This window comes from Phoenix dactylifera, chromosome 7 (assembly GCF_051530095.1).
Source record: "Phoenix dactylifera cultivar Ajwa chromosome 7, Ajwa_hap1_PhDact_Kaust_v1.1, whole genome shotgun sequence".
Taxonomy (NCBI): Eukaryota; Viridiplantae; Streptophyta; class Magnoliopsida; order Arecales; family Arecaceae; genus Phoenix; species Phoenix dactylifera.
Genome location: NC_143196.1, coordinates 33,032,249 through 33,057,890, shown reverse-complemented (window position 1 = coordinate 33,057,890; position 25,642 = coordinate 33,032,249). Strand labels below are relative to the sequence as shown.

The 25,642-nt window shown below is 38.6% G+C and overlaps 2 protein-coding genes across 3 annotated transcripts; one reads left to right on the top strand and one right to left on the bottom strand.

Annotated features, from left to right (window-relative positions):
• Positions 1 to 168: 168 nt before the first annotated feature.
• On the bottom strand, positions 169 to 13,105 carry LOC103713292 (anthranilate synthase beta subunit 2, chloroplastic-like). Its single transcript, XM_008800173.4, has 8 exons — positions 12,909 to 13,105; positions 12,652 to 12,818; positions 7,880 to 7,950; positions 7,757 to 7,794; positions 7,571 to 7,681; positions 7,392 to 7,491; positions 5,826 to 5,961; positions 169 to 372 (listed from the first exon to the last, which is right to left on the bottom strand). Exons 1-8 carry the CDS (start codon positions 13,003 to 13,005, stop codon positions 265 to 267), a joined length of 828 nt encoding a protein of 275 aa, XP_008798395.1. The 5' UTR covers positions 13,006 to 13,105; the 3' UTR covers positions 169 to 264.
• A 2,804-nt stretch (positions 13,106 to 15,909) lies between these two features.
• On the top strand, positions 15,910 to 24,904 carry LOC103713273 (RNA demethylase ALKBH10B-like). Of its 2 annotated transcripts, XR_605049.5 has the most exons (9): positions 15,928 to 17,136; positions 17,568 to 17,687; positions 19,852 to 19,973; positions 20,102 to 20,219; positions 21,866 to 21,985; positions 22,120 to 22,232; positions 22,310 to 22,467; positions 23,759 to 24,676; positions 24,804 to 24,904. XR_605049.5 is itself a non-coding variant. In XM_008800146.4 (8 exons), exons 1-8 carry the CDS (start codon positions 16,545 to 16,547, stop codon positions 24,543 to 24,545), a joined length of 2,130 nt encoding a protein of 709 aa, XP_008798368.2. In that variant the 5' UTR covers positions 15,910 to 16,544; the 3' UTR covers positions 24,546 to 24,904. The 2 variants fall into 2 exon arrangements, 1 of the variants encoding a protein (XP_008798368.2); XM_008800146.4 differs by having other exon boundaries at positions 15,910 to 17,136; positions 23,759 to 24,904.
• Positions 24,905 to 25,642: the final 738 nt, after the last annotated feature.

The window sequence follows — 25,642 nt, the reverse complement described above, 5'->3', positions numbered from 1 at the left end:
AGCGAGAGATCGACTGTCACCTAGGAGGCTCACTGGCTCAGCAGTATCCATCATAATCGGCATCTGATTTAGATCAAACAGTATAGCAAGAGTGCATTTAAACCCTGCAAACTGTACCAGAGTTCCAACCTGCTCATAATGAGTGGGCATGGAGAATGAGAGAATGGATGGAGAAAATTAGATCTCTATTGACAGAACAGAAGTGCTCATTATTTTGTTCTGAGTCTTATAAATCTTTTTCTTTTTTCTTTTTGGCAGATATTTTCAAGGCTTGGGAATTGAGTCACCCAGACTTTCGATAGACTTGATGAAGTTGTTAACGATCATCTTGCCTTCTGTGGTTATGATGCTCTCAGGATGGAACTGCACTCCCTGAAACTCAAACAACAAGGGACTTAGTTAGTAACAAGAGTAAACAGTGCCCAACCTAACCCCAAGGGGAAAAAAAGAGAGAAAGAAAACTGTAATAGTTGTACTGAGTATTCAAAGCAGTATCAAAGTAACCAACCAGAGACGATTCATGAGGATTAAGAACAAACGTAGTGAAAAATATTTGTGAAATATGATTAGTCGATATCCTGCCCTAGAACTTTAATTTGGAAGTAAACTTGGCATGACCATCGACCGAACCAGTCATCTTGGATGTTAATTAGAAAGTTCCGACAAGGTCTCTACCAGTGAACCCCTCGGAATAGGGTATTACTAATTTGGACCGCATGGTTGCTGTACAATCAATGACGTACAACCCACTTGCAAAAAAAGTAAAAGGAGGCTCAGAAGGATTAAAAAATGATAGAAAAAGAACGCACAACAGTACAAGTCACAGAATAAGATTTGGCAGCATGCAACTGTTTAGACCTGGGAAGGGTGCATGAATGTGTCTGCATAAATTTACCCTTTACGGTAAAAAAAAAAAAAAAAGGCTCTCCGAGCTCAAAAAGAAGAAATCATTACTTTCCCTTCTCGAGTCAAGACGGATGATTCTTGATTACGAAATTCAGAAAAACTCCCATAAATCACAAAAATCATTTCATGTGATTAAAGGGCAGTCAAAACACGGATAATCCTTGTCATACTACTAGAGCTAGACATTGGCAGACTCCTTAGTAGGATAATGAATTAACAAAACTAATTTACTCAGAAAAAAGTATACTATGATTACACAGACACAAGGTTCGTATCATGCACGCCATAAGAGAAACTGCCTTAATTATGCCTAAGCGTTTTAAGTGCGTGACAATTTCTAAACACATGGATCCTTGCATGTCATAAGTACCTCAAGTGGATGACGAATTCATGCAGCTCCAAAACAATCAGGGAAAAAAGAGAGAGAGGAAAAAACAATGAAGGACGTGAGAGAGTGGAAAAAGACATGATGAAAGACTGAATATGGAGATGATTGAGATGCGAGTTTTAAAAATTTGACTTGAAATCGACCTTTTGATCTAACAATACCAAGCACATATCTTTAATGGAAATGATAAAGATCGGCAGTGGATCAAGACTCTGTAATTGTAACATATTTGGTATGAAATCAGATAGAGGAAATGTGTCATGGAGTTGAATGATGCAAAATTTGGTGGTAGAATAACGAGGTCTTAATCACAGATATAAAAGGTCTTTGCAGGAAGGAACAAAAAAAGGCTTGCACAGATAGAATAGAAAGCTAACTACCAATATGTTAGGTTCAGATGAAGGTATCAATGATATTCAGAGATTTGCAGAGTAAGAACATTGAAAATGGCAAATGAGTGGTGAATATAAGTCACTTGATCTTATTCTTGGCAAAGTCAGGCACTTCAACAAATTCTAATTTGAATAACTCTACAGGCTCTGCAGAAGGAATGGATTAGGACAGATGCGTGTTAGCGCTCTTTCAGTTTTTTTATGCTAATAGTTGTCAGAAACGGTCAAAGGACAAGGCATTTCAATCAATGCAAAATGTTTCCATTCCACCCCATAAAGTTGGGAATGTCAACTTAGTACATAGCATGTGACAACAATAGCCCATGCTAACCAAAACATATTAGTGGTAAGAAATGCCTTAACTTGGCTTTCAACTTAGCTCCAAAAGCTTAAGGTTGAAAATCTTAGACTTAAATGGTTGGTCTGTAGCACAATTGCCTAGCACGTTAAACATAGGCCGTTTCATTGAGAGCATAGAATTTTAACCACCATCTTTTACAACAATATAGAAGTTTAACACAACAATTTGTTAATGGGGTTCCAGGGTGCAAAGGGGTCTAATAGGTGGGAGATAGGGTAGTCCCCCTTAGTAAGAGATTCCTATAAGTTCATTAAATTCAACAGATTCAAGAATGCAAGCCTTCAATACATTATGATTGCATCATAAAGTGTTAAAGTGTCTGCAAAGCAAGGTAGTTGATTTTAATATAATAAACCTCTTAATAATATGCTTCAATAAGAAGCTCCAGTCAACACTTCATAAGCTTAAAACCAGGATAAATAAGATCCCTGTTCAGAGAACAAAAGCACACAATTGGTCTTCTGATTATGGTAAAAAAACATTGACAAGAAAAAATTAATGGCATAGTGTGAGGACTCGTGCAGACGTGTATTTAGTCCCACATCGGTTATTCGCCGAGGAGATCTTGGGTACTTATACAATGACTAAGGAATCTAAAAAAAATACCTTCCGACTAGTCTTTTTGGGCGTCACCTGGTTTGTGACAAATGGTATCGGAGCGAACTCAACTCATAGCCTATATGGACTAGGAAACACTATAGCATAAGTTTATGAAGGATGACTATGAGCCTATCATGGTGCTTATGATTAGATTTGAATGGATTTGAATCTTTAGTCTAATAAGGACGTCAGGGCTTGAAGAAGGGGAGTATGTAAGAAACCGTGCGAACATGTGTTTAGTCCTACATCGGTTATTTACCGAGGAAATCTTGGATACTTATACGGGACTACGAAACCTAAAAAAATATCTTCCAACTAAGCTTTTTTGGGTGAGGTTCTGAGTTGTGACAAAATATGAAAATAGTATTAACTATTGATGAAGTCATGTTTTCTAAAAATTAAGGATCAAGCATACAATATTATGAAACTCACGATTTATAGCGAAATAATAGATCCATGATTATTTTAATGTTAAGCACTATTTGTGAACTATGAACTCCATATCTATGAAATTTGTATTTTTGTTATGAAAATTTCAGGATCATTCTACTGTTAAATACTTATTTATGGGCTATGAACTCTATAAAGCCATTTAGTGTTTTAATTATGTATGATTCAAGAAAATATGATTTAAGATTAATTATTTTAAAATTTATGGTAAAAAGGCTCTCAGATAACTATGTATGGCCCCTAAAAGTGGGGTAGATCGACATCCAGTTTCATACGACCTTGCCAGCAGGTAATAATAGTTGGCATACGACCCTACCAACAAGTAATAGTAATTGGTGTTTGTCGATTACGGCTCTGTCACAGGTATAATAGTGACTTTAGCATTTAGTCTGAGAATAGTAATTTGATCAATGATAAATGATTTAGGATTTTATTTATGCTATACATCAAGAACCATGTTTTATGAATGATTTATTTATGCATGCATGATTGGCTTTATGACTTGTTTTAATATATTATACTATGAAATGCTTTATTTTGTAATATCTATTATTTTCTTTAAATAATATATTGACATGCAAAAATTTATGCTTGATCCGATAAAATAATAGAAGATTTATTTACAGAGTTGTGTCGCTCATATACCTCTATATTTCTTTTTCTCTCTCCATACAAATAAGGTCAATAGGAAGGATACTCCAGACTTGGAGTTCGCGTTAGCAAACTTAGCGATCTAAATAGCAGAGCAGAATTTTAGTTTCTCAATTGATTATGAATTTATAATTAATGAATTTTTCTGAATATTGAGGATTATGGGTTTGGTTTTATGTTTGGATTTAGACGCTCTGAACTAGTATTGGTTGCAATTATTGGATAATGAAACTGAATTCCTATTTAGACTATTATTTTTGAGATGGATTTGAAAGCTAATGTAATGTTAGCTTCGTGTTATCGTGGGCCGTACCCCTTAGTAGCATGGTTATGTCATGTTCCAGATCCGAGGCGTGACACATAGAAGATTAATTAAGTTATATTTTTTGTTTAACACAATCTTTATAAACCGGTGGCATGAATTAACTCCTATCAAAAAATCCAATAACACAGGGCACACCTTGGTTACAAGCATTTGTGCAATTGTGTAACTTTGCACATACTATATGTTACGAGCCAACAAAAGAGATTTTAGTCCCTATTCCCTCAAAATTCATATTTGAGCAGGAGAATTTTTACCAAATTGTCCGACTATATGTAAGTGCAAAAACTTGACAAATTGCAATGCGTGCATGATGCCCTAAAATGGGGATTCACCAAGAAACCAGATACTCTTGACACTTTGATTCTCTAAAAGAATTCCTTTAATCTCAGCAGCTCGGCATCCCTATATCCCAATCAACCTTGTCATATGGGGTGATTCGTCCAGTTACTGCTATACTCAACAAGGAAACTCTTGCCCAACTTGATTGCTACCATGCACTTGATTAAAACATGCATACAAAAGCCCCCAAACAGTGGGCCTACCACCCACTCCACTCTATTTTTATGGTAGTTTCAAAGGATGATGCCTTCTCGAAGCCAGCACTAACTCTTAAGCCACCAATCTAGTTTCAAGAAGCCACAAGTATTTATTTCCAATCCTAGACCATCTTCATTCCAGTAGGCCTTGAATCCTTCTTCTAATAACATTCATAAGTTTAAAGGTTTTATCTTTACATGAATATAGATATCTTGACCTCAGATATTGGTTTGATATCAGTTATCGGTATTAATCAAAGATGTTCAAGTGAAGAAGCTATCTTTAACTATGTTTGCCTTGTGTGATTCACATAAACGACGAGACAATCTAATATCAGGACGGCCAGCCATCAAAGCAATTCTAATTTCAATGATTTATTCCTCTTTTTTCGAAGGTTAGCAAAATGTGCAACTCTCTTGGGTTTGTTGTTCTCACTCTCTTGGGTTGTTTGGGTAATTAGAACCTTTAAGAACCAACAGAGAGAAGAAAAAACTAAGAATGAGGGTAGAAGTCACAAATATGAATAAGGAAAAGTACTTTTTGATTGTCAGTTAGGAACAAAAACCTTAGTTTGCAAATTGGGCTCAGTCCTATAATATCAAATCTAATCTTCCTAACTCTGGCTTGAACTTTGGGTTTGGATGTTAGACAAGGTGCTCAAGGTCAGAAATTTAAACGATTTAAGACTACATTTTGTTTGCTAATGCCTAATTTCACTATTTATCAATCAAATTATTGGCTTGATAAATGACAAAGCAACAAATTGTTGTTTGACTGAATATTGAAATCTTCCTCTAAATTAGTGCCTATCTTTAGTTATAATTAGTTTAAAAATCTTTTATTTAATAATGATGGAAAGTAATTTGTTTTTGACAGAACAATGAATAACAAAGTAAAAAAAAAACTATTTCTATGTTCACCATTAGTTAGACAAATAATATATACGTGTATATATGCATATATATAACATATAACATACAGTATATAATATATAATATATAATATATAATATATAATACAAAGTATATGATATATAATATATAACATACAACATATAATATATCTTATATTATATATATGTGTATGTGTGTGCAAAGCATGACTCCTCAATCCAGATCCTATATGTCAGGGTGAATTAATTCTGGAAAATTTATGATGTCATTTTCAGAGGAAAGGCAAATCCAATAACAAATATTAAAAGAAAAGCAACCACACCTGAATATGTGGATACTTTTTATGCCGAGCAGCCATTATTAATCCATCTTCTGTCCATGCTGTGATTTCGAGGACATCACTAGGAAAAGTATCTTTTTCGATCACAAGGCTATGATATCTACCAGCAGTGAATGGGCTGCAAAGCAATGTTCAAAATGTCGGCCACTTCAGACAAAATCTTTGCTCAAAAGGAGTACAAGAATAAGCAGACAAGAGTGACTAATGCTATGGCAGACAAGTTTACATAGTTATGATAAGTTCTACCTAATAGAATAAAGATCATAATCAAAGTTCACCGTCTTGTACCAGACCCCTAATTGGTACCATCCTAATATAGTATCAGTACGCCTAGAATGGTACTCAATTCGGCATACGAAGTGTCGGTACGCCCCCATACTGCATATTGGTTTGGTACCAGTACGGTATGATACAGTCGGTATGCATCGGCACCGACCGATACGACAAACCTTGGTCATAATGCTCTAATACACATTGTAAGATTCATATACACGCTTTCTAACCATCCAAGTCAAGTAATCAACGCGATCAAATAAAAAGTTAATGAAAGAATTATCTAGCTCACTAGGTATGTGGATCCGTGGCACTATGTGTATTCCAATCTCATGATTTGCCCGTCTTTTCTAAGTATCAATTGGCATCACCTACTTACAAGGGAAACATGAAATTCTTATGATGAAATGGCCTGCACACAAAACAATCTAAGGCCTTACCTTAGAAGATGTAATATAGAACCGAGTCTCAATCCCCTTGAATAATCACAGGTACCTAATCAATTAAATCAGTTTCGTAGTCACATTTGTTTTTACAGTTTCATAAGGTTTATAAATGATGATGGGAAGAATAAGTCAATGCCATTAAGAGAAATATATATTCGAAAATACAAGCCAACTAGTACTCAGATCTGTAAAAATATAGAATGCTTCCATAAGACATACACTATTCAATTCCACAACACATAGTTAACTATGATTAGTGCTAAACTCAAGAGGGTTCTTTGGAAATGAACACAGATATATGCTTGAAATATCTTTGGTTCCTTAATTCACTAAAACTACATCTAAATTCTCTCTTCAAAGTGTATAATTAAGCCCATACTATATGACATGTTTAATGCAAAGACAACCTAAAAGAATCTAGAATCGGACATTAATTACCAAATAAATAAAAAAGCTAAAGGGAAAAGGGAAAACAAAAAAGAAAAGCATTTTAGCAAGCGACCTAGACTAATACATACAAACATCAACATGCCGGCTTACTAGGTTGATAACTAGGCATTTAAAATGCAATAATACAAGTTTCACTAGTTCCCACCTTTCTATTCCATACTCACTCCGCTCCTCAAGGGGAAACACCAACTGGAGTTGAACCACTACCCCTTTGCTCAAGTGGAAGGGTGATACCCCTACCCCTACACTAGTAGTTCAGTTTTCAACTAGTGTTTCAAAGTTAATAATTCCTCAACAAACAAAGCAAGTAGCAAAGAGCATAAGGAACCAGTAAGCAAAAAATGGCATTAAACAAAAGGGAAAATGAAAAGAATCCTACTTTGGTAAACCAGAAAATAAAGTATCCCCTAGGCTTTCATCATAATAGACAAGAGAGTGTTTTCCATGCACCACGCCAAAAGGAGAGCGAACGACCTTTCCTGCAAATATAAAAAAGTTTTTAGAATATGCAGATAGGTGTATAATATTAGTCCAGGCACGCATAAATAAATATCTAACCTCCAAATGCTTCCCCAATGCACTGCAAGCCCATACAAACCCCAAACAATGGTATAGAAGGCCCAAGTTCTAGAACAGTTTGTAAGGATATCCCTGAATCTGGAGGTGTACCTGCAGAGAAGAAATGATAGGATAAATATTCTTTAAAAAAATAAAACATCACATGCATATAGTAAATACACTTACCAGGCCCTGGAGAAATAAGTATCCCACGTGGGCATTTCCTAGAGGAATAAAGTAAATATCATCAGCAAAATAAATAAATAAATAATTGTCTCATCACCAGAACATAAGCGGTTCATGTCTTACCTTTTAAGTTCCTCCACAGTGAGCTCATCATTGCGATACACCTCAAAATTAGCTCCCAGCTCTCCAATATACTTCAGTATCAAACAGATACACTTAGCTTATTTTTAAACAATATAGCATTTAATAGAACTTATTTTTCTATATATGTAATATAACGCCATTTTCTCCACAAACATCCAATATTCTTATCCTTTACCATATATAATGTTTCATGTTATGCAATTCCAAAATAGCACGTATTAGACCATCTGATCATGTATATGAGATATTTTTTATAGAATGCTATGAAGATGCTAGTCAGCTGTATTAAAAGGTTCCTTAGTAGGCTAAAAACAGATGGTAATCAGATGCACAAATTCATATCCATAATTGTTTTAAATGGACATGGATACATATTGGATACTAAAAGTACAAATGCAAATAAGTATGTAAGTCAGATGGTTTAACTTTGCGGCCATAAAATCAAATATATCACTAAATAGAAGGCAAATTAAGTTTTTAACATGTTAATATGGTCATTTATTTCCTTTAAAATTAATAAGTAATATATAAAATTAAATAGGATTACAAACAAAACCAGATAATTAGATACGAATTGGATAGTGGTCTATTTATATCCATATCCATTTTTTCTTTGATGGATATAAATAAGAATAATAATTGGATGCTCAAATTTGTATCCATGTCCAAATAGATTTGGATATAAAAACGGATCCAAACAAATATTATCTAACCCACTTTCACCCCTATTCCTCAGGCCCACATGGTGCTTGTGTGGCAACTTCTCACACGACCAACTTGTCAAGTAGCACCAACCCCCATGAATTGCACCAATCTCCCCATGCCAAGTGGCAAAGGAAACTTTTCCCCAACTAAGCAAAAGCCCTTTAGCATTGCTCTTTTCCTACTTCTGTTAATGCACTTTGTCATTAAATTCTTTCAGGCTAAAATAATCAAACTTCCATTTAGTGCCCCGGAATCAGCCAAGGTTCTAGATAGCAGTTTCAGTAAGCAGGCAATTACAGTAGGACACAGTGTTCAAGCAGGGCCGGCCTGAGCCCTAGGCGACCGAGGCGGTCACCTAAGGCCCTGGGCCAATGGAAGGTCCCCGGGAGGCTGACCAAAAGGAAGCAAAGGCCCCATATAAAACGGAGCTGGCTACGAGTCTTCCCCCTTGATGGAAGGGAGGTGGAGAGTTTCCTGGCCTGCAGAGGGGCAATTTGGGAAGTTGGGGACAGTAGTTTTGTTTTGGGTGGAGAGAAAGAGAGAGGAGGGATTTGGTTGGCTTCATACACGTCTGAAGCCACTCTTATCTTTCATCCCTTCTCTTTTTTGGTTTTGGTCTTGGTTTTCCTTCCCTCACATTACTCCTGATCCAGCTGGGCCATCAGCAAGAAAGATAGGGGGAATGGAGATTACTTCTTGGAGGGTAGAGAAAGAAAAGGAGGGAGGGGGGGTTGAATGGCTGCTGTGCCGTGATGTTGCAGCGGCTGCTTGGGTACTCACTTGAAGGGGAGATGGTGGGATGGGACTTTTATTAATTAGATGGAGTGAATTTCCCATAATGCCCCTACTTTCTCTTATCGAGAGGTTCCTTTTTAGACAAATTCTTTCCTTTACCTTGACCATGAAGTGCCATGGGATAACCTTTTCCTACTCTGCTCTTGCTTGACATAGTAAAGAGTACTGTCAAGCATTATCCCAGTTATTTAATCAGTTTTATGGGCCCTTCCTTAAGCATAATTACTTTTTCGTGCTTCCATTTAAAAACTATATTAAGCTGAAAAGATTTTTTACCTATCTTTGTTGCATACATGCATTTTTGTTGAAATAATGTACTTGATGGCTATCTATTTTCATATCTTTTTTCTAAATGTTTTATACTTATTAAATTTTTTATTATTAAAAAAAAAGGCCTCATTCACTAAATCCGCCTTAGGACTCCAAATATATTGAGCCACCCCTGTGTTCAAGCCATGTGCCGGTGCCTAGGCACGTTGAAAAAGGTGAGAAGTTGGGGATAAGAAAGAGCTGGTGGACTCAGGGTGGAAGAAAGTTGGAAGGAGTGGAGATGGCAGAGCATAAGGAGGAGGAGAAGAGGAGGTAGGGTAACACATAGCATCCAATTTAAATTCCTACTGCCCTACTTGCATATCTTCACTTAATCTGAATATTATTCAAGCCAAAGACAAGCTATTTGGGCTTCTGTGCGCACTTGGCGATCGTTTTTGCGGTCCATATCAAAACCACTTGTACCTTATGCAGGGATGCCAGGTGTCGACATGCAGCTGCACAAACCACTTTGATGAAACATGGATCCACTTGCATATATTATGTACTCTTAGGTGTTGGACAATCGCCAAGCTATTATATTTGTGTTATTTCCTGCTTAAGTTTTCATCGGCCAACAAGAGGAAGGGAAAGAAGTAGAAGCTGGAGAGTGATGGAAACTCAATAATCCCAATTCCCAAGTTTTCAAGATACCAAAATCTAGGAGTATTGTGGTTTCCAAATCCTAATAGTCATGGTATTTCAAGATCATACTCTTCCCCATACCCTTTTCTTCTCTCTTTCCCCATTTCCTCTCCTAAACCAATTCTTGTTGATGTTGGAGTTCTAATCTGAATATGGGGCAGAGCATCCATAATAGCCACTTAACAAAAAATAATCGCTGTTTTTTTTGGTACATCGGATGCTCATACTAATCTTGCATGAGCATAGCCTACATCGTCAAGAGAAAGTAGACTACCCAACACTGAAGGAATGTCCGACTCTCGAGTCCAAAGAAAACCACTGAAATGCTGGGCAGCGTAAGAAGCGACCCAGTCAGCCGTTCTATTTACCTCTAGGTACACATGCACCGCCTGAAAGGAAGCACAACCCCTTACCAACCACCGGATATCACCGAGAAGCGGATGCTCTGCTCCCCTCCGCCCGTCCTATTGAATCCATTCTACCACCGCAGTCGAGTCACCCTCAAGAGTGATGCGCCTAGCCCCTAGCACCTGTCCCGCATAGGAGACTCCCTCTCACATTGCCCGGAGCTCCGCCCCTAGAACTGAAGCCTCGAAAGAGCAACGTCCCCCAGCAACAACCAAACTGGAGTCTTGATCTCTGATCACGAGCGCAACTCCAGCTCCATCACCACCACCAGGCAAGCTACCATCAAAGTTCACCTTGAGATGGCCAAGGGAAGGAACTCCCAAGAAACAAGGATAGACCTAGATGCTGTAACAGCAAAGTGAAGGTCCCAAATTTTCTTGGCCAACCCGGATGAAACTGCCACTGTAGCCTCAATGACTTCAGTAGCCTGATAGATAAACCTTTCCACAATAAACCTCAGGGGTGCCTTCCTGTTCTCGAAGATCCTGTCGTTTCTGTCCAGCCAGATGTGATAGGCCACGTAGGCACAAGCAATACCCCATCCAACAATGTTCGGCGACCGCATAACTGCCCTCATATGCCGAAGCAGGTCCTTAGCTGACTCAATCGACCTCGGTAGTGGAATCAATGCCCTTCTCTATATCTGTGCAGCTCGTGGGCAACCTAGTAGAACATGATTGACAGACTCCATTGCCTTGAGGCAATCTACCCACTCTAAGGGGACCCTAACCCCCCTCCTACCCAGCAAGTTCTTGGTCGGCAGATAGTCCTAGTCCACTTTTCAGATAAACAAAACCACTTAGGAGTGGACCTGCATCCTCCAAATCCATCCTCTGCGAATAGTATAAGTAAATCAGTTGAGATCAACGTTCTTAACAGAATGGAATACATTGCTTGATTGTCCATTTTTTCGCACAAAATTCTCAACATTCATGAAAACCTTGGATTGCAATTTTCGAATATCATCTTAAACTTTATCATGCTCTGCATTTTTGACAGCCCTAAAAAAAATTTCGGCAGAACAGTCACATAACTGTATCTTTAGGTGTTGGTGTGAGAATATACTCTTTAAACAGCTGCATGTGTCTGTCAAGGTCAGACAGATTACTAAACAGTACTTTCTATTTTTTCTAGGACACTGCATTAATCTTATCAACAAGTATGTATCTTGAAACTCGGATGATGGTAATGGTATGTGTCAGTTAAATCCAGATAGAGATCATTCTGAAAATGTATATTTTGGCAAAAGGTTTACCATAACAGCACATATTCATGTCAAAAGCACTCCTTGATTTCTTTCCACATAAATTAAAAATTCAGATACTCCAACCTTAGGAAAAAATCATATTTTCATGATGTTTTGGCAGGGATGTGCTGCCCCCTTGTCAGATAAAGTTACAAGTTCCTCTAGGACAATTACCATAACTCTCCAGCCTTGTTCTCAACTATTTGGTGTCAGTAAACAGAGCGTGGTTGAAATAATTAATCAAAAAATAGCTGATCGAAAATATTATAAAAAATATAAATTTGATTAGAATATGCGCCAACAATGCGAAATTTAACAGATTCAAAGAAGGAAAAAGAAAAAGAAAAAGAAATCTAAAACCATATTCAAATCCTTTAGAAAGTTACTGCAACCCTACATTTTTACGTCTTTTGCCATTTCAAAGCCTTTTTTTATTATTTTTTTGAGAGGAAAAGGCCTTCTTTTATTATTCTCTTCCATTCGTCATTCTTCTATCATAAAATCGAATCCCTGAAAGCAAAACATCCATATCAAATTCAAAAAGACAAATCAAACAATCAAAGCAGAAACTTGATAGCCAGAACAACAGAATCAACGACCATCCCCAACTAATCACCAAAATCCATTCAACTGCAACACGTACCTGGCACAGATTATATGTGAAACTATCATAGTTATCTATAACAATGATCGGCTTCTCATCCTTCCAATCCCCATTCGAAACCCTAGGTTCGTCCACCCCACGTACCGCCAAAGGTCTCGAAACAACCAATCCCCCCTTCCTTATCGCCCCAGCCCCATTCCAAACTTCTAAAACATCAAAATTATGCCATCGTAAAAACAAATCTCGAAAAAACACACCCTGACACCACCGAATGAGATCGAAGAAATCGTCATTACCTGAGACGCTGGTGGTGGGAGCGAATGCAGTACGAGCTCCGGGAATCGAGCAGAGAGAGGGTTTGGGGAAGAGCAGGACAGCTTGCAGAGAAGCCATCGGAGGGATTTGGAGAGAGAGAAAGAATTGTTTAGGGCTTACATAGAACGAAGGGGGTGGGGGCCGCGGGGAGAGCGAGAGAATTTCTACAGTCCTGGAGTCGGGAGCGCTCGGATACTACTTTTATACGGAAGCGAGGTCGGGTCCTCCGCCTACCGGTGTACTTCTGCAGCTCTGCCATGTTAATACGGTCACCGGTTGCCGACTTTGGTTTGCCAACTGGGTATGGCTCGGTTATAGGCATCCAATGAATGCGGTGACTGGTGAGGGTACACAACCGAATGATATGGTGAACACTGGAGAGCATTTATTTAGAGAGCATCTTGCGATGTACTTTGGAGTTACGGCGGACCTTGCCCATTAGTTCCCGTGATGGACGTGCATGCGTCATCATAGCAATGGCAAGGACAGAGTAAAGAAGGGGCGAATGTGGGGACGGTGAGGTTGGCTTTATGTTGATCATTTTTAAATTTTATGGAAATTTTTTTGAAATTTTGAAACGAAGGCGACATTCTGTCCCAGTTCTCTGATGCAACCACATAAAAAAGATAACTTTTCCTTGATCAAAAGTTTCCATAAAGATTTAGCAGAAGAAGAAATATATTTTTGAGAATAAAAAAAAAAAATGTGCCACCAAGGTGGTGCAAGACGTTTTACTTTCACCAGAATGATCCAGATTCAAAACGTACGGACGTCGATTAAATTTGGAAATCGGATGCCCCACGCCTAGACGGAAGGGAGGCCTAGTGGGGACTGCTACGCGGGTGAGATTTTCTATCTTTCCTTCTATTTTTCAACCAAAAAAAATAAAAAAAAATGTTGAAATAATAATCTTATTGTTGGGGGAAAATGATGTTCGTCGGAATTAAACTAATAAGACATTCAAGCAAGACTCTTTTTTCTTGATTTCTCGTAAGGAGTAAGCAAGATTTATATCTAAATCGAAATTGATAGATAATGCGTTCAAATTTGGATCTCACTTTAATAAACAAACAAATTTTATTTCTCCACGGCCTAAAATGTCTCTTCTGCACAAATCTCAAAGCGATCCACACAGATCACAAATGAAGTATACAACGCTGACCCGTCCATGGTCCTCGAGACTGCCTTAGCCATTGCTTCGTTATTTATTTATTTACTCAATAAATTTGAAATAGTTATGCTTTTTTTAAAAAAAATAGAAATACAGGATCATTGTAAAAACTATTTTTGTTTAACTTATTTTTGTTTCTATTATTTAAAAAAATAGAAGTAAAAATTTTTATTTTTATTTTTTTTCAAAAATAGATTTTCATTTTTCTCCCTCGTTCAACCTTGCCTTCCTCGCCCAACTACAACAGCTCCTTGGGGCTTACCGGTCATCTTTCTATCCAATGCTGAGCTATTTTTCGTCTCTATCTACATTGTCAGCCTATTCTTACTTCTTTTGTTATTTTTTCAACCCTCTTTTTGTATGATATTAATTTTTTTTCTGTTTCTAACCATGTTGTTGACCTTGTATCCACTCTCTCCTTTGTCGTCGACCATATTGCCCGTTCTCATTATTTTTTATATATAATAAATTAAATATATTTTTGGTTGTCATGAGTTTAAAAAACAAAATATTTTTTTATAAAAAGTGATCAGGATGCCAACCCACTTTGAAGCATTCCATTTCTTGACCACACAAACTCGCCAAACGTTCCAAACCATTGCCGCCTTTGCTTCCGCATCCATGACTCCGCGCCCCGACTATTAAAACGCTAGGCACCATATCATCATGCTTAGGGATGCAAATGGGTCAGGCTGGATCAGATTATGAATGACCCCAACTTAATTCGGTTTCTTGTTCGAGTTCTAATGTTGGACCCAGATTCAATTTAATAGAAGATTGATTCAGGTCGAGTCGGGTTGATTTACTAAAATTTCTAACCTAATGGGTTATTTGAGTTGGATTGGGTCAATGTATAATCCGACGCCAACTCAAAAAATTTTCGATTCGACTTCGAGTCAAGTCCAAATGAATCTGAAAGAGCATGTCTGTGTCTATGAAGTAGAAAACAACCTCAATGACTTTCTTTTTAGTTATTAAAGAATAGAAAACTACGAATAAGATTAGGCTGATTGGCTGCAAAAACAACATGAAATGCTCATCAAATTAGATTATCTAGAGAGTTGTCCATGTCTTCATACTCAGGCTTTTTTGAAGCCCAATTGTTATTTTGTTACTACAAATGCTCATAATTCTTCAATAAGTCTTCAAAACCAAGCAATAAAACTGTATAAATCATTATATATTTTGAATTAAAGCATAAACTCAATATGCAAAATACTGTTTACATACAGGACATGCGCATTAGTTGTAAGGCATAATTGAGAGAACAATATAGGTTCAGACTTTTTCGGCCTAAATGGTTTACCGGATTTGATTCGGGTCAGGTCGGATCATAGGGTTTGAAACATAAAATTGTCCAAAATTCAAACAAATCGGGTTAAGTCTAAATACAGTAAACCTAGACTCGATCCAAAAATTAAAATGAGTTTAATTTTATAATCAAATACGGCTTTACAGGTCATCTAAAATGAGCTGGGTCGGATTGGGCCGGATCGCAGCCTTAGCCGGAGCTACCGGGTGTCGCGTCTCGGACACGTGGCCCCGGTGAAACGGGAAACGAGCAGGGGGCCCCTCACCCTCCTCGTGGCGGCGACGTCTATAACTGCTTGCCTCAAATACCCCGACCCAACCGACAATCGCTGGCTCGCACACAGCTTCTATGCGGAAGTCTAATATGCGTCCATTTTCTCCCTTAAATCCGTCCTGCCCGTTAACACGCGGGTGTCAATTTGTCAAAAAAGTGACGCCAGTATCCGACGATATAAACGGACGTCCGAGATGATAGACCCGTTACCGCATGTAACATCTGTACGTTCATCCAGATTGTCACGCGCAACAAGCCGACGAATCTTCCCTTCGGGATCCGACCAATCTCTCCCCCCCTCCCCTCTCTCTTTGGGCAGTCGGGAGAGAACCGGGAGCAGCGAAAGCGTGCTGCACAAGCCACCTCTCCCTCCCCAAAACCTTCGATCCTCGCCCCTCCGCTTTCCTCTTTCGATCCTCTCTTCTTTTCTCCCCTCCGAGGTCGATCTAGATCTAGTGGAATTTTGCTCCAGATATCCCCGAATCCATTTTCTTCGCGTAGAAAGAGATCTTTCTCCTAGCTGAGATCAAGCTGGGTTCTTCCGCAATCCATTCTCCGATCGTTTGAATCCACTCCAATCCCGATCCCAGATCGAGTTCACTGCGTTTATTCGCTCGATTCGGTATTTGCTTGCAATTATTGCCTCGATCGCTCTCGAATCGGTTGTAAAGATCTGAATTTTACCTGCATTGCTTGTGATTTCTATCTATAATCTAATTGATCCGGGTTTTTATTAGTAGGAGTGTTTACTGGGATTTGTTGATTATTTTGCTGTTTTTTGAGGTTTTTTGAGTGGATTTATTCTTGGGTTGGATCTGGAGGTATGAAATTGTGAATTAGAGGGGATCAGGGTTGCCGGTCATGGCGGTTCCATCAGGGAATGCGGTGGTCCTGGAGCAGATGCAGTTTTCGGGTGGTGGTAGTGGAGGACGAGTCGGTGGTGGCGGTGAGGTGCAGCGGCAGTGGTTTCTTGATGAGAGGGATGGGTTCATTTCATGGCTGAGAGGAGAGTTTGCAGCGGCGAATGCCATTATTGACATTTTGATTCAACACCTCCGGGCCACCGGCGAGCCTGGGGAGTATGATCATGTTGCCGGGTGCATTCACCAGCGGCGCAGCCTATGGCAGCCCGTCCTCCACTTCCAGCAATACTTCCCGGTGGCTGAGGTCATGTTTGCCTTGCAGCAGGTGACTTGGAGGAGGCAGCAGAAGAGGCACTTCGATGGGCCGAAGGAGAAGGACGGGAGGAAGCTGGGGTTTGGGTACCGGCAGGTGCATCGTTTTGAGGGTGTTCGGGAGAATCATAGATGCCCTACTTCAGTTTCAGTTGGGATGGATGTGGCCAAGGTGGAAAAGGTGGAAGATAAGTTGAAGAAAGGAGAAGATTCAATGCCAAAGGGTGAAGTCCAGGTGTCAGAAATGAAAGACTCATCAGATGCGGTGGAGAAGCAGGGTGAGCATTTGTAGCCATTTCTATACAGTCGTGTTCGTATCGTTCTGGTTGTTATCATGAGCCTTTTTTCATCAGTGTGAGGTAAATGATTCATAAATGATTTGTTTATGTGTTTTGATCGATATGTGTCTTCGAATAACAGATAACATGCATAGCATTTCTGACCTGTTATTTACAGGGCTTCATAAGCTATGTTTTCGATATGATTTTGAATGCTCCCTTTCTTTGAAAATTAAGTCGTCAAGCATCTTGTAGAATGTAGTACTGTCATGGTAATGTTAGGTATCTTTTCTCTCTATAGAGGTAAGTTATAAGCTGGACGTATTTGATTAAATTTCTCCCATAGAAAGGAATAAATTTTGAATAAATATTGCAACACAATGATCATTATACTTTCTAATTTATTGTCTTTGTGCATTGCGTACATCCAGGGGTCGGTGATGTTTCAACATCGAAGAACAATTGCAGCCTGAAGGAGGGGGAAAATCTGGTTGGAACTGAGTCCAGTAATTTGGAGCCTGCTCTTACAGATGCTAGCACTAACTTCACCGGTATGCATTTCATAATTCACAGTTTTGAAAGATCTTCTAGACAAGAACAGAAAATGGACCATGATATACAGGATCTGGTTTAATATGCTTAATGTGCAGTCAAATTTCAAAATTAGTACAGCATGTTGAGATTTAGCAGTTCTGTCATCATATAATGTTCTTTGCTTCTTCCTGCAATGAATAAAATTATGCTTTTCATGACACTTACATTTCAGACGCTGTAATTTTGCCTTGCATGGAAATTGCAGCTCTTTAAAGTTTGCTGGGAAAAACGATTGATCTCCGATGGTCTAATAATAATGATACAATCCTCTATGACATGAGTCACAATCAGTTTGTGACAAGTAATCAGTGCATCTTGCTATTCAATCTTGACACATCAGCCCTTTCTTCAAAATTGTCAATGTAGATAGATGACTCTATCTTTTAATTACTTATATTTGATAGTAATTAGATAATTTTCTAGCCTTTTGTGAAGCATCTTAGTTGACCTTCTGGTCTTGATGAACTTAAACTCGTTGAATTAGTGTCCCACTGGTCACAACCCAATCACAAAACTCCTCATTTCATCCATTCATATTTGAAATTATAACTTCTCAACTTGCAATGTTATTTTACAGTTCTGGTAGCTTAGGATGATGGCCTCATGGAATATGTGCCAAATGCTCCTAATAAGTGGACATGTGGAACAGATCGAAATTGAGACCTTTATTGACATTATTTGAAATGCTTGCGTCAACATTGCAAATATCTGTTCCCTTTTGATATCTCTTTTTCCCCCTTCCAGTGGGAGTCTCTCAGTAAGTATCATAGGATAATTTTATTCTATCTTTCAACAGCTTTCTGACATCTTATATTGCCATCAAGGGATAGCATATGCCGCTTTCACTTTATGATCAACTTTAGTATTAGTCCATTGAAGAAGGAATATTGAAGGAACTTGAATCTAGAAGATCACTGTCATTATTTATCGCTGATGCCTTCCACTTCTTCCTAATCAAAGTGGAGTTGGGTTTGTAGCCTAACTCTAAGCTGAGAAGAACTCTTGTTCAATTCTTCAAACTCTGTTTTTTTTTTTTGTGGTAAAAATGGAAATTTAAATTGCTCCAACGTGAGTTCATCCAGCCATGCCATCTGCAGACATCCGAAGAAACTTCCCGGAATGCCGGGTGACGACCAAACAAGGACATCATTTGTTTTTGAAGGAAAGGGCATCAAAATGGTTTATCAAATTTGGCAATCTCGGCACAATTATCATTTAATCTTGAAACAGTTTATTATTTTCTTTTTCTTTTTTCTTTCTGCTCTTCTAGAAGGCAACAACATCCTTTGACTGAGATCATTCTGAATATTTCAGTTTTACAATTTCCTATTAATTGATAAGCAGACAACCAAACAAGGACATCATTTGTTTTTGTTACTTCGATTTCGGTTATAAGTTTAAATTTATCAGGCAATAGATGAAGCTTTTCAATGTTCATTTCCTTTACTTTCCCCTGTTAGCATTTAAACACAGCCTTGGATACAACTCATTTCACATATTTAAATTTTATCATGCCCATTGAAGTGATAAATAGGCCTCTAAGACCTATTACCTATTGTAACCTAAACAAATCCCCTCTCTTAAAATCTAATCAATAAGTGGATTGGTTACGATGAGCTGGACTGCATTTTGAGCCATGATGGAGAAAACTTTCTTGCCAACATGGAAAAGAATTAGATCGCCGCCCATGGTGATCCCAAGGGAAAATTGAATAGGGGATGGGGGACTTGAATCTAATTCCAAGTGCACCATCCATGGGGAACTGTGTGATAGAGGGAGACTATTGGATTTGACATAGGGGTCCATATCTACTGTTCATTTTCATGTTGTAGTTGCTATATACAGCAACCTAAGCTGCTTCCTTCTAACTCTTCATTCTATGATATGACTGGATGTGAACAAATTGTGCTCTTCAAGATGCTTGTTCATCTTCTGTTTTGGCTACTGTAACCTTACTTTTAATTGGATTTAAACAGTCAATTTGTGATTTCCATGTCATAATTTGATGAAATGGCTTCAGTATTATTATTATTATTATTATTATTATTATTATTATTATTATTATTCAATTAAATAACCACTCCAATGTTGAGCTTCCATTCTTTCTTTTTCTTTTTAAAGGGACTAGCAATGATTCTATTCCTTGCCATGATGGAGATATTACCTCAAACCAAGTTGGAAAACAGAAATTAATTCCAATCCCCAAAGATTTTGTGGCCAATGAAATAAGTGATGGAAAGACGGTATATTCTCATATTACCAATACTGTTCTTTCTCTTCTCTGTAATAGCTGCCTCTTTCATTCTGGAAAATTTCTTTTTTAACCCTTCTGGTGCATGCTAATTATTAAAGCATAAATATGATTTTGCAGGTCAATGTTGTCGAAGGACTTAAGCTCTATGAGGAGATATTGGATAGCTCAGAAATCACCAGACTTAAGACATTGACAAATGAATTGAGAGCTGCTGGTCGTAGAGGAGAATTTCAAGGCAAGACCCCTTTTGTCCACTTTCTTTTCTCTTGAAAAGATGAGATGGCCACCATAGTTTTACACGCATTCATGCTGATACAACAGGGTCCTGAATTGAAGAAACATTTTCTTATTTCTTTTGGATGATATGAGAAGATTCTATGACTTTTTTCTATTTTAAAGAAACTGATAAAAATGAGTCAATGTTGAGAAAGAATTGACTGCAAGTAAGAATTGGGGATAATGGGATTTTGATGTAACCTACAAGAAAGAGGAGGGAAATGACTGCATGAATTTGATGTAAATAAAAATGAGTCAGTGTTAAATAATTTGGATCTGAATATTACACATATTTGGCCTTGATCATGATATCCATGTCTAGTCAATGTAATCTCTTCTGTTTTCCTATTTTGGCAACTATTCACATTTTATATGACCGGGGTAGTGATCCAATATTTGGTACCATGGTTCTTCTGTGAAGGGATTCAGAGTTAATCTTTATGAGTTTTCATGGGATTACAAAGGGGTGTAATATATGTGCGCCCCAAGCAGAGTTATTCAATGGTTCAGTCTTGGTTTTTGAGATGGTTTGGGGTGGACTGTTGTAGCTTGGGCTCTGTAAAAGAGATGCTTAGTTTAGGTGTTGCCATGGGGTTCAGGATGGGCATGATTTGCCTGGTTTTGAGATTGCTTGATGCAGGTGGGTTCAGATTTTGTCTGGTTTGGTGGCAGCTCAGTGGTGGATGGACTACCTCTGTTGTATAGTCCACTAGCTTTTTGGCTGAAATATCCAGAGAAAGCAGAAAATATCCTATTTTGTATAATCTCTCGTAGGGTAGCACTCATGCTTATAATCCATTTAGAATAACCTAGTCTTTATCTGAGTTCTACATAGTCAAAATGCAATACCTAATCTAGACCCATTCAATTTTAAAAACTACAATAACATTAACAAACTGATATAGTTTATAATTTGATATGCATCCCTCCCTTCCTCCCTCAACCTGGTACTTATCTCTATTCTGCTGGCATAGTGAGTGGATGTATAGTAATTTCTCATGTCTGCTTGTGATCATTGTCTCCATGACAATTTGATATGCAATTTAAACATGTTGATGTTTGGAAAGCATTCATTTTGTTTTCTGGTTTACATGTTTTATACATTTTCTTCCCACATGTGCTGTCTTAACTGACACATCATCTGATGCGGCTTTGACTGTATATCACATGTGGCCCATGCACTAGGGGGAGGCTGGTATAGTTCTTGTCATCCATAGTTGATGAAAACCTACATGTTATAACTTCTTCTTATGCAGATGAATGCCATAGATTTTGGTGGTGAACAGTAAGTGGTCCGAATGTAAGATGAAACCTGCACCCCTCGAAACTATGTCTTGAAAATACAATAAGGAGCTTGGGCAATGGCTCATTACTTTCATGTGCATCTCTATTTTGTTCTCATATTTCATAAAGTAGTTCCCAGTCATTGGTGTGACAGAGAAACAGTGCTTGCTTGGGTAGCAAAAGTGTGGATGCTTGTATCAGTTTTTTGTTTATAAAGTTGCAGTTTGTTCTGGCAACCAGATTGATGTTTCAAATGGTTATGAGTAGAATCCAATTTCCATATCTTGTCATTATTTATGATCTTGGAATGATGTGAAGCAGGGCAGACAATTGTGCTGTCAAAAAGACCAATGAGGGGGCATGGACGGGAAATGATTCAGTTAGGCATTCCTATTACCGATGGATCTCCAGAAGATGAAAATACAGCTGGGACCTGTAAAGGCAAGTTCCGCTTATTAATGCTAAGCTAAATTGTAAATTGATATTGCCTCCCCCCCCCCCCCCCCCCCCCCCACACACACACACACACACACACACACTTTTTTGTAATGTGGGCCTAAAATCCAAACTTTCAGAGCGGAAGGTGGAAGGGATTCCTAATTTAGTGCAGGATGTGTTCGATCACTTGGTTCAGCTCCAGATTATTCCTGTCAAGCCTGACTTTTGCACTATTGACTTCTTTAATGAGGTAAGCAGTTGCTGATGATGATGTTTTTTTGAAATTAGTATCATATGTGTAAGCCTGATTTTTGTTCTTGTATGTAGGGGGATCATTCACATCCTCATACCTGGCCACCCTGGTATGGCAGGCCTGTTTGTAGCTTATTTTTGACAGAATGTGACATTGTCTTTGGCCGAGCTATTGGGGGAGATCACCGTGGGGGGGATTACAGAGGTCCTCTCAAGCTATCTCTTGCAATGGGGTATGCTTTCATTTTTTTTTTGTTTCAAGACTTTTCCTAATAGTGTCAATTAGAGGTCCTTTATTGTTAATTGATTATGGTATTTCATTTTGTCCGATCAACTTATGGGTGGCAAGCTGTAGGTTTCAGCTTGTGCTTGTGATATGTGCATCTTTTGTTAATCGAGTTAATCTCTTATGAAACTGGAACAAATGCTTAGACCATTCAGCTTCTCCTAAGGGATATTTTAAGGTCTGGATCCTTTTTAATGTGTAGTAATCTTGTTTAATGATAATTCATACATCAGAAATTGCAAGCATAAGATTTGGGGAAGCAAAGTTTGATAGAACATTGAAAATGGTATTAATCTTTTTGCTCAACTGGCGGCAATGTGTGTAACATCAAACTTCTTGGTTGGTCTAATTTGTGGACTTCAAAAGTTGTGGATAGGTTGACTGATCCATGACTAGCCTTGCATTGAAGCAAAAGTTAATCAGGAACATGAGGGGAGTCTATTTCCTCTGTTCCTGGACAGTTTCATGATATTTGTGATTTAGATTCTGGTGGTTGTATATATACTAGGGCTGGTTAATAGTAGCTGTATTAAAAAAGAAAGGAGATGGGGATGTGGCGGGGTGTACCTTGAGAAGTGTACATGATTTAGGGACTACTAATGCCTTCATGATGAAATGCAGACCTATATGAATCTAATCTTTAAGCATGTTAAGAACTCATTTCTTGTTTATGGTTTGATCAAATTGGACCCATAAAGAAAGAGTTATTCCGTGAAAACCACCAAGATCGCTTGAAAATGTGTTCGTTTGGCTGATCATATCATCAAATGTGTTTGGTTGCATAAAAGTAGCACGCACAAAAAATGCTTAAATATTGTCCAAATGCGGTTGTAAGCCATGTCATAAGTTAAACATACGTAACAAAATTCTCATGATAAGTTGATTTCGTAACTTAATCGCTCAGCCGCTGTTGTACATTATCTAAGTTCATATTTTGTTTTTTTTGGGATGTGCGGTACCATCTAATGCATTTACTTTATTGGATAATTCCTAATTGTATATTTTGAAGAGACAGTTAGGGAAATCTTTGACATCTATCAGTCTGTTATGCATCGCAACTGTAAATATTTTAGATCTGCCATTGCATAGATTTAATGTACAAAAGAAAACAATCATTTGGGAGAAATAGCTGGAACCAAGGAAACTCAGCATATCCTGTCCAATCTAAATTGCTTCAGTTAGCACATGATTCTACCAATATTTTCTAACCTCTGCTCTCTCTTCTTTCTGTACTATAGGGCTCTTCTTGTGATGCAAGGAAAAAGTGCTGATCTAGCCAAGCATGCCATCCCCTCCTTACGCAAGCAGTGCATCTTTCTAACTTTTGGGAAGTCCCAACCAAAAAAATCTTTTCCATCTGAAGACTTGCGCCTTTTTTCATCCACTGTACCTCCACCATCACCTCGAGGATCAACTCCAGTTAGACCGCAGAATGTTGCCCGTCATTCATCTGGCCCTAAGCATTATGGAGTTGTTCCTACCACTGGTGTCCTGCCAGCACCACCCATCCATTCCCAGCACCTGCCCCCACCTAATGGGATCCCGCCAATCTTCATTGCACCTTCCACCGTCACCCCTGCGGCTGTGCCTTATCCTGCACCTGTTCCAGTGACACCCTCATCAGCTGCATGGACAGTGGCTGCACCTGCAAGGCACCCAGCACCTCGACTGCCGGTTCCTGGCACTGGAGTGTTCCTGCCCCCACCTGGTTCTGGCCACTCTCCGACATTGCAGCAGCCACCTGTGGCTCCAGGATCCACTGGAACTAGCTCTCCTCCAGAGACAACTGCCTTGCCTGAGAATGAGAGCAATGGGTTGGAAAAACCAAATTGTATCGACAATGCTTCTCCAAAGACTTCGCCAAAGAATAGGGCAGATGAGACAGGACCTAAACTGGACTGTAATGGGAACTCCAATAGTGGTAATGATGTTGGTGGGAGGACAGCGGTAGGTAAGGAGGACCAGCAGAATGTTGCTGCTAAGAGGAAGGTGGTGAACAGGCCAGCAGGTAATGCTACTATGTAGATCAAAGAGGGCATAGAGACAGGAGATGGAGATCTGTTCTGTTGAAGTAATAGCAGGAAAGAATAGTCAAGGAACCTCTTGGAGTTTTGGGGCAAATGTAAAGTGCAACAGAGGGGTTGCTAGACCACTTTGTAAGTTTAGATTTCAGACTGAATCTGTTTTCAATTTTTGTAGGGTCTAAAATTTTCCTTATTTTTTCCCATTTTATTTTTGCTGTCATTGATTTCAAACTTATTTATTTTGACGAACTTTACTCAGAAGAGGTGACCAAAAACATTCTCTCCAGACAGTATTGCATCCTTAATCGTTCTGGAAGGCAGAGTAGCAAATTTTTGGCCTCCAGAGCTCATACAATCAAATTTGTGTTCAATGTTTTGTCTCGGCGAGCTGAGCGCTGGCTCCCACGCGCATCTTAAATGTGCCGAGTTCATGGATCCGGGGAGTTTGTGTTGCTGTCATTTCTTTTTAATTGGAAACTGGGCTGCCGTTGCATCCAATCACCATGAATGAACCCTCTGGATATTGACGCATTGCAGTTAAAATCCATGAAGGTAATATGGAGTCAGAATGTTTACACCGGATGGTTTATCCCGTTTTTGTTTTCTGTTTTTTGGGGTAGATGAGTAGTTTACCCTTATGGCCGCTGGTTTTGTTTTTTTTCCGAAAGAATGAAGGGGAAAAATATAACCAAATCTATGATAATGCTTGCACTCTGATACTGTTACTTTTTGTGTGTGTGTGTGTGTGTGTGTATTTTTTATCACTTCAACTTGCAAACCTGGCACCCTACCTGGGTATGACCCGAACGTGACAATGAATGGTTCGTGTGGAATCAAAAATCAATTCCGATGAAACTTCTGGACGTGTCTGGGTTGGAGATTTTATACCTGAATTTGACCTAGACTCACATAATTACCTGGTTTATGATACAAACATATATGCATGTATATACATAAATACAAATACCCATGTAGGTACATAAATACAAATAAACAGGTATGCACGCACATAATTATATCATGTATCTGTAGATACATACACGTATCAAGTAGCACCCCTAGTTGGCTTATGAGTGGTCAAGTCCATATTTAACATGA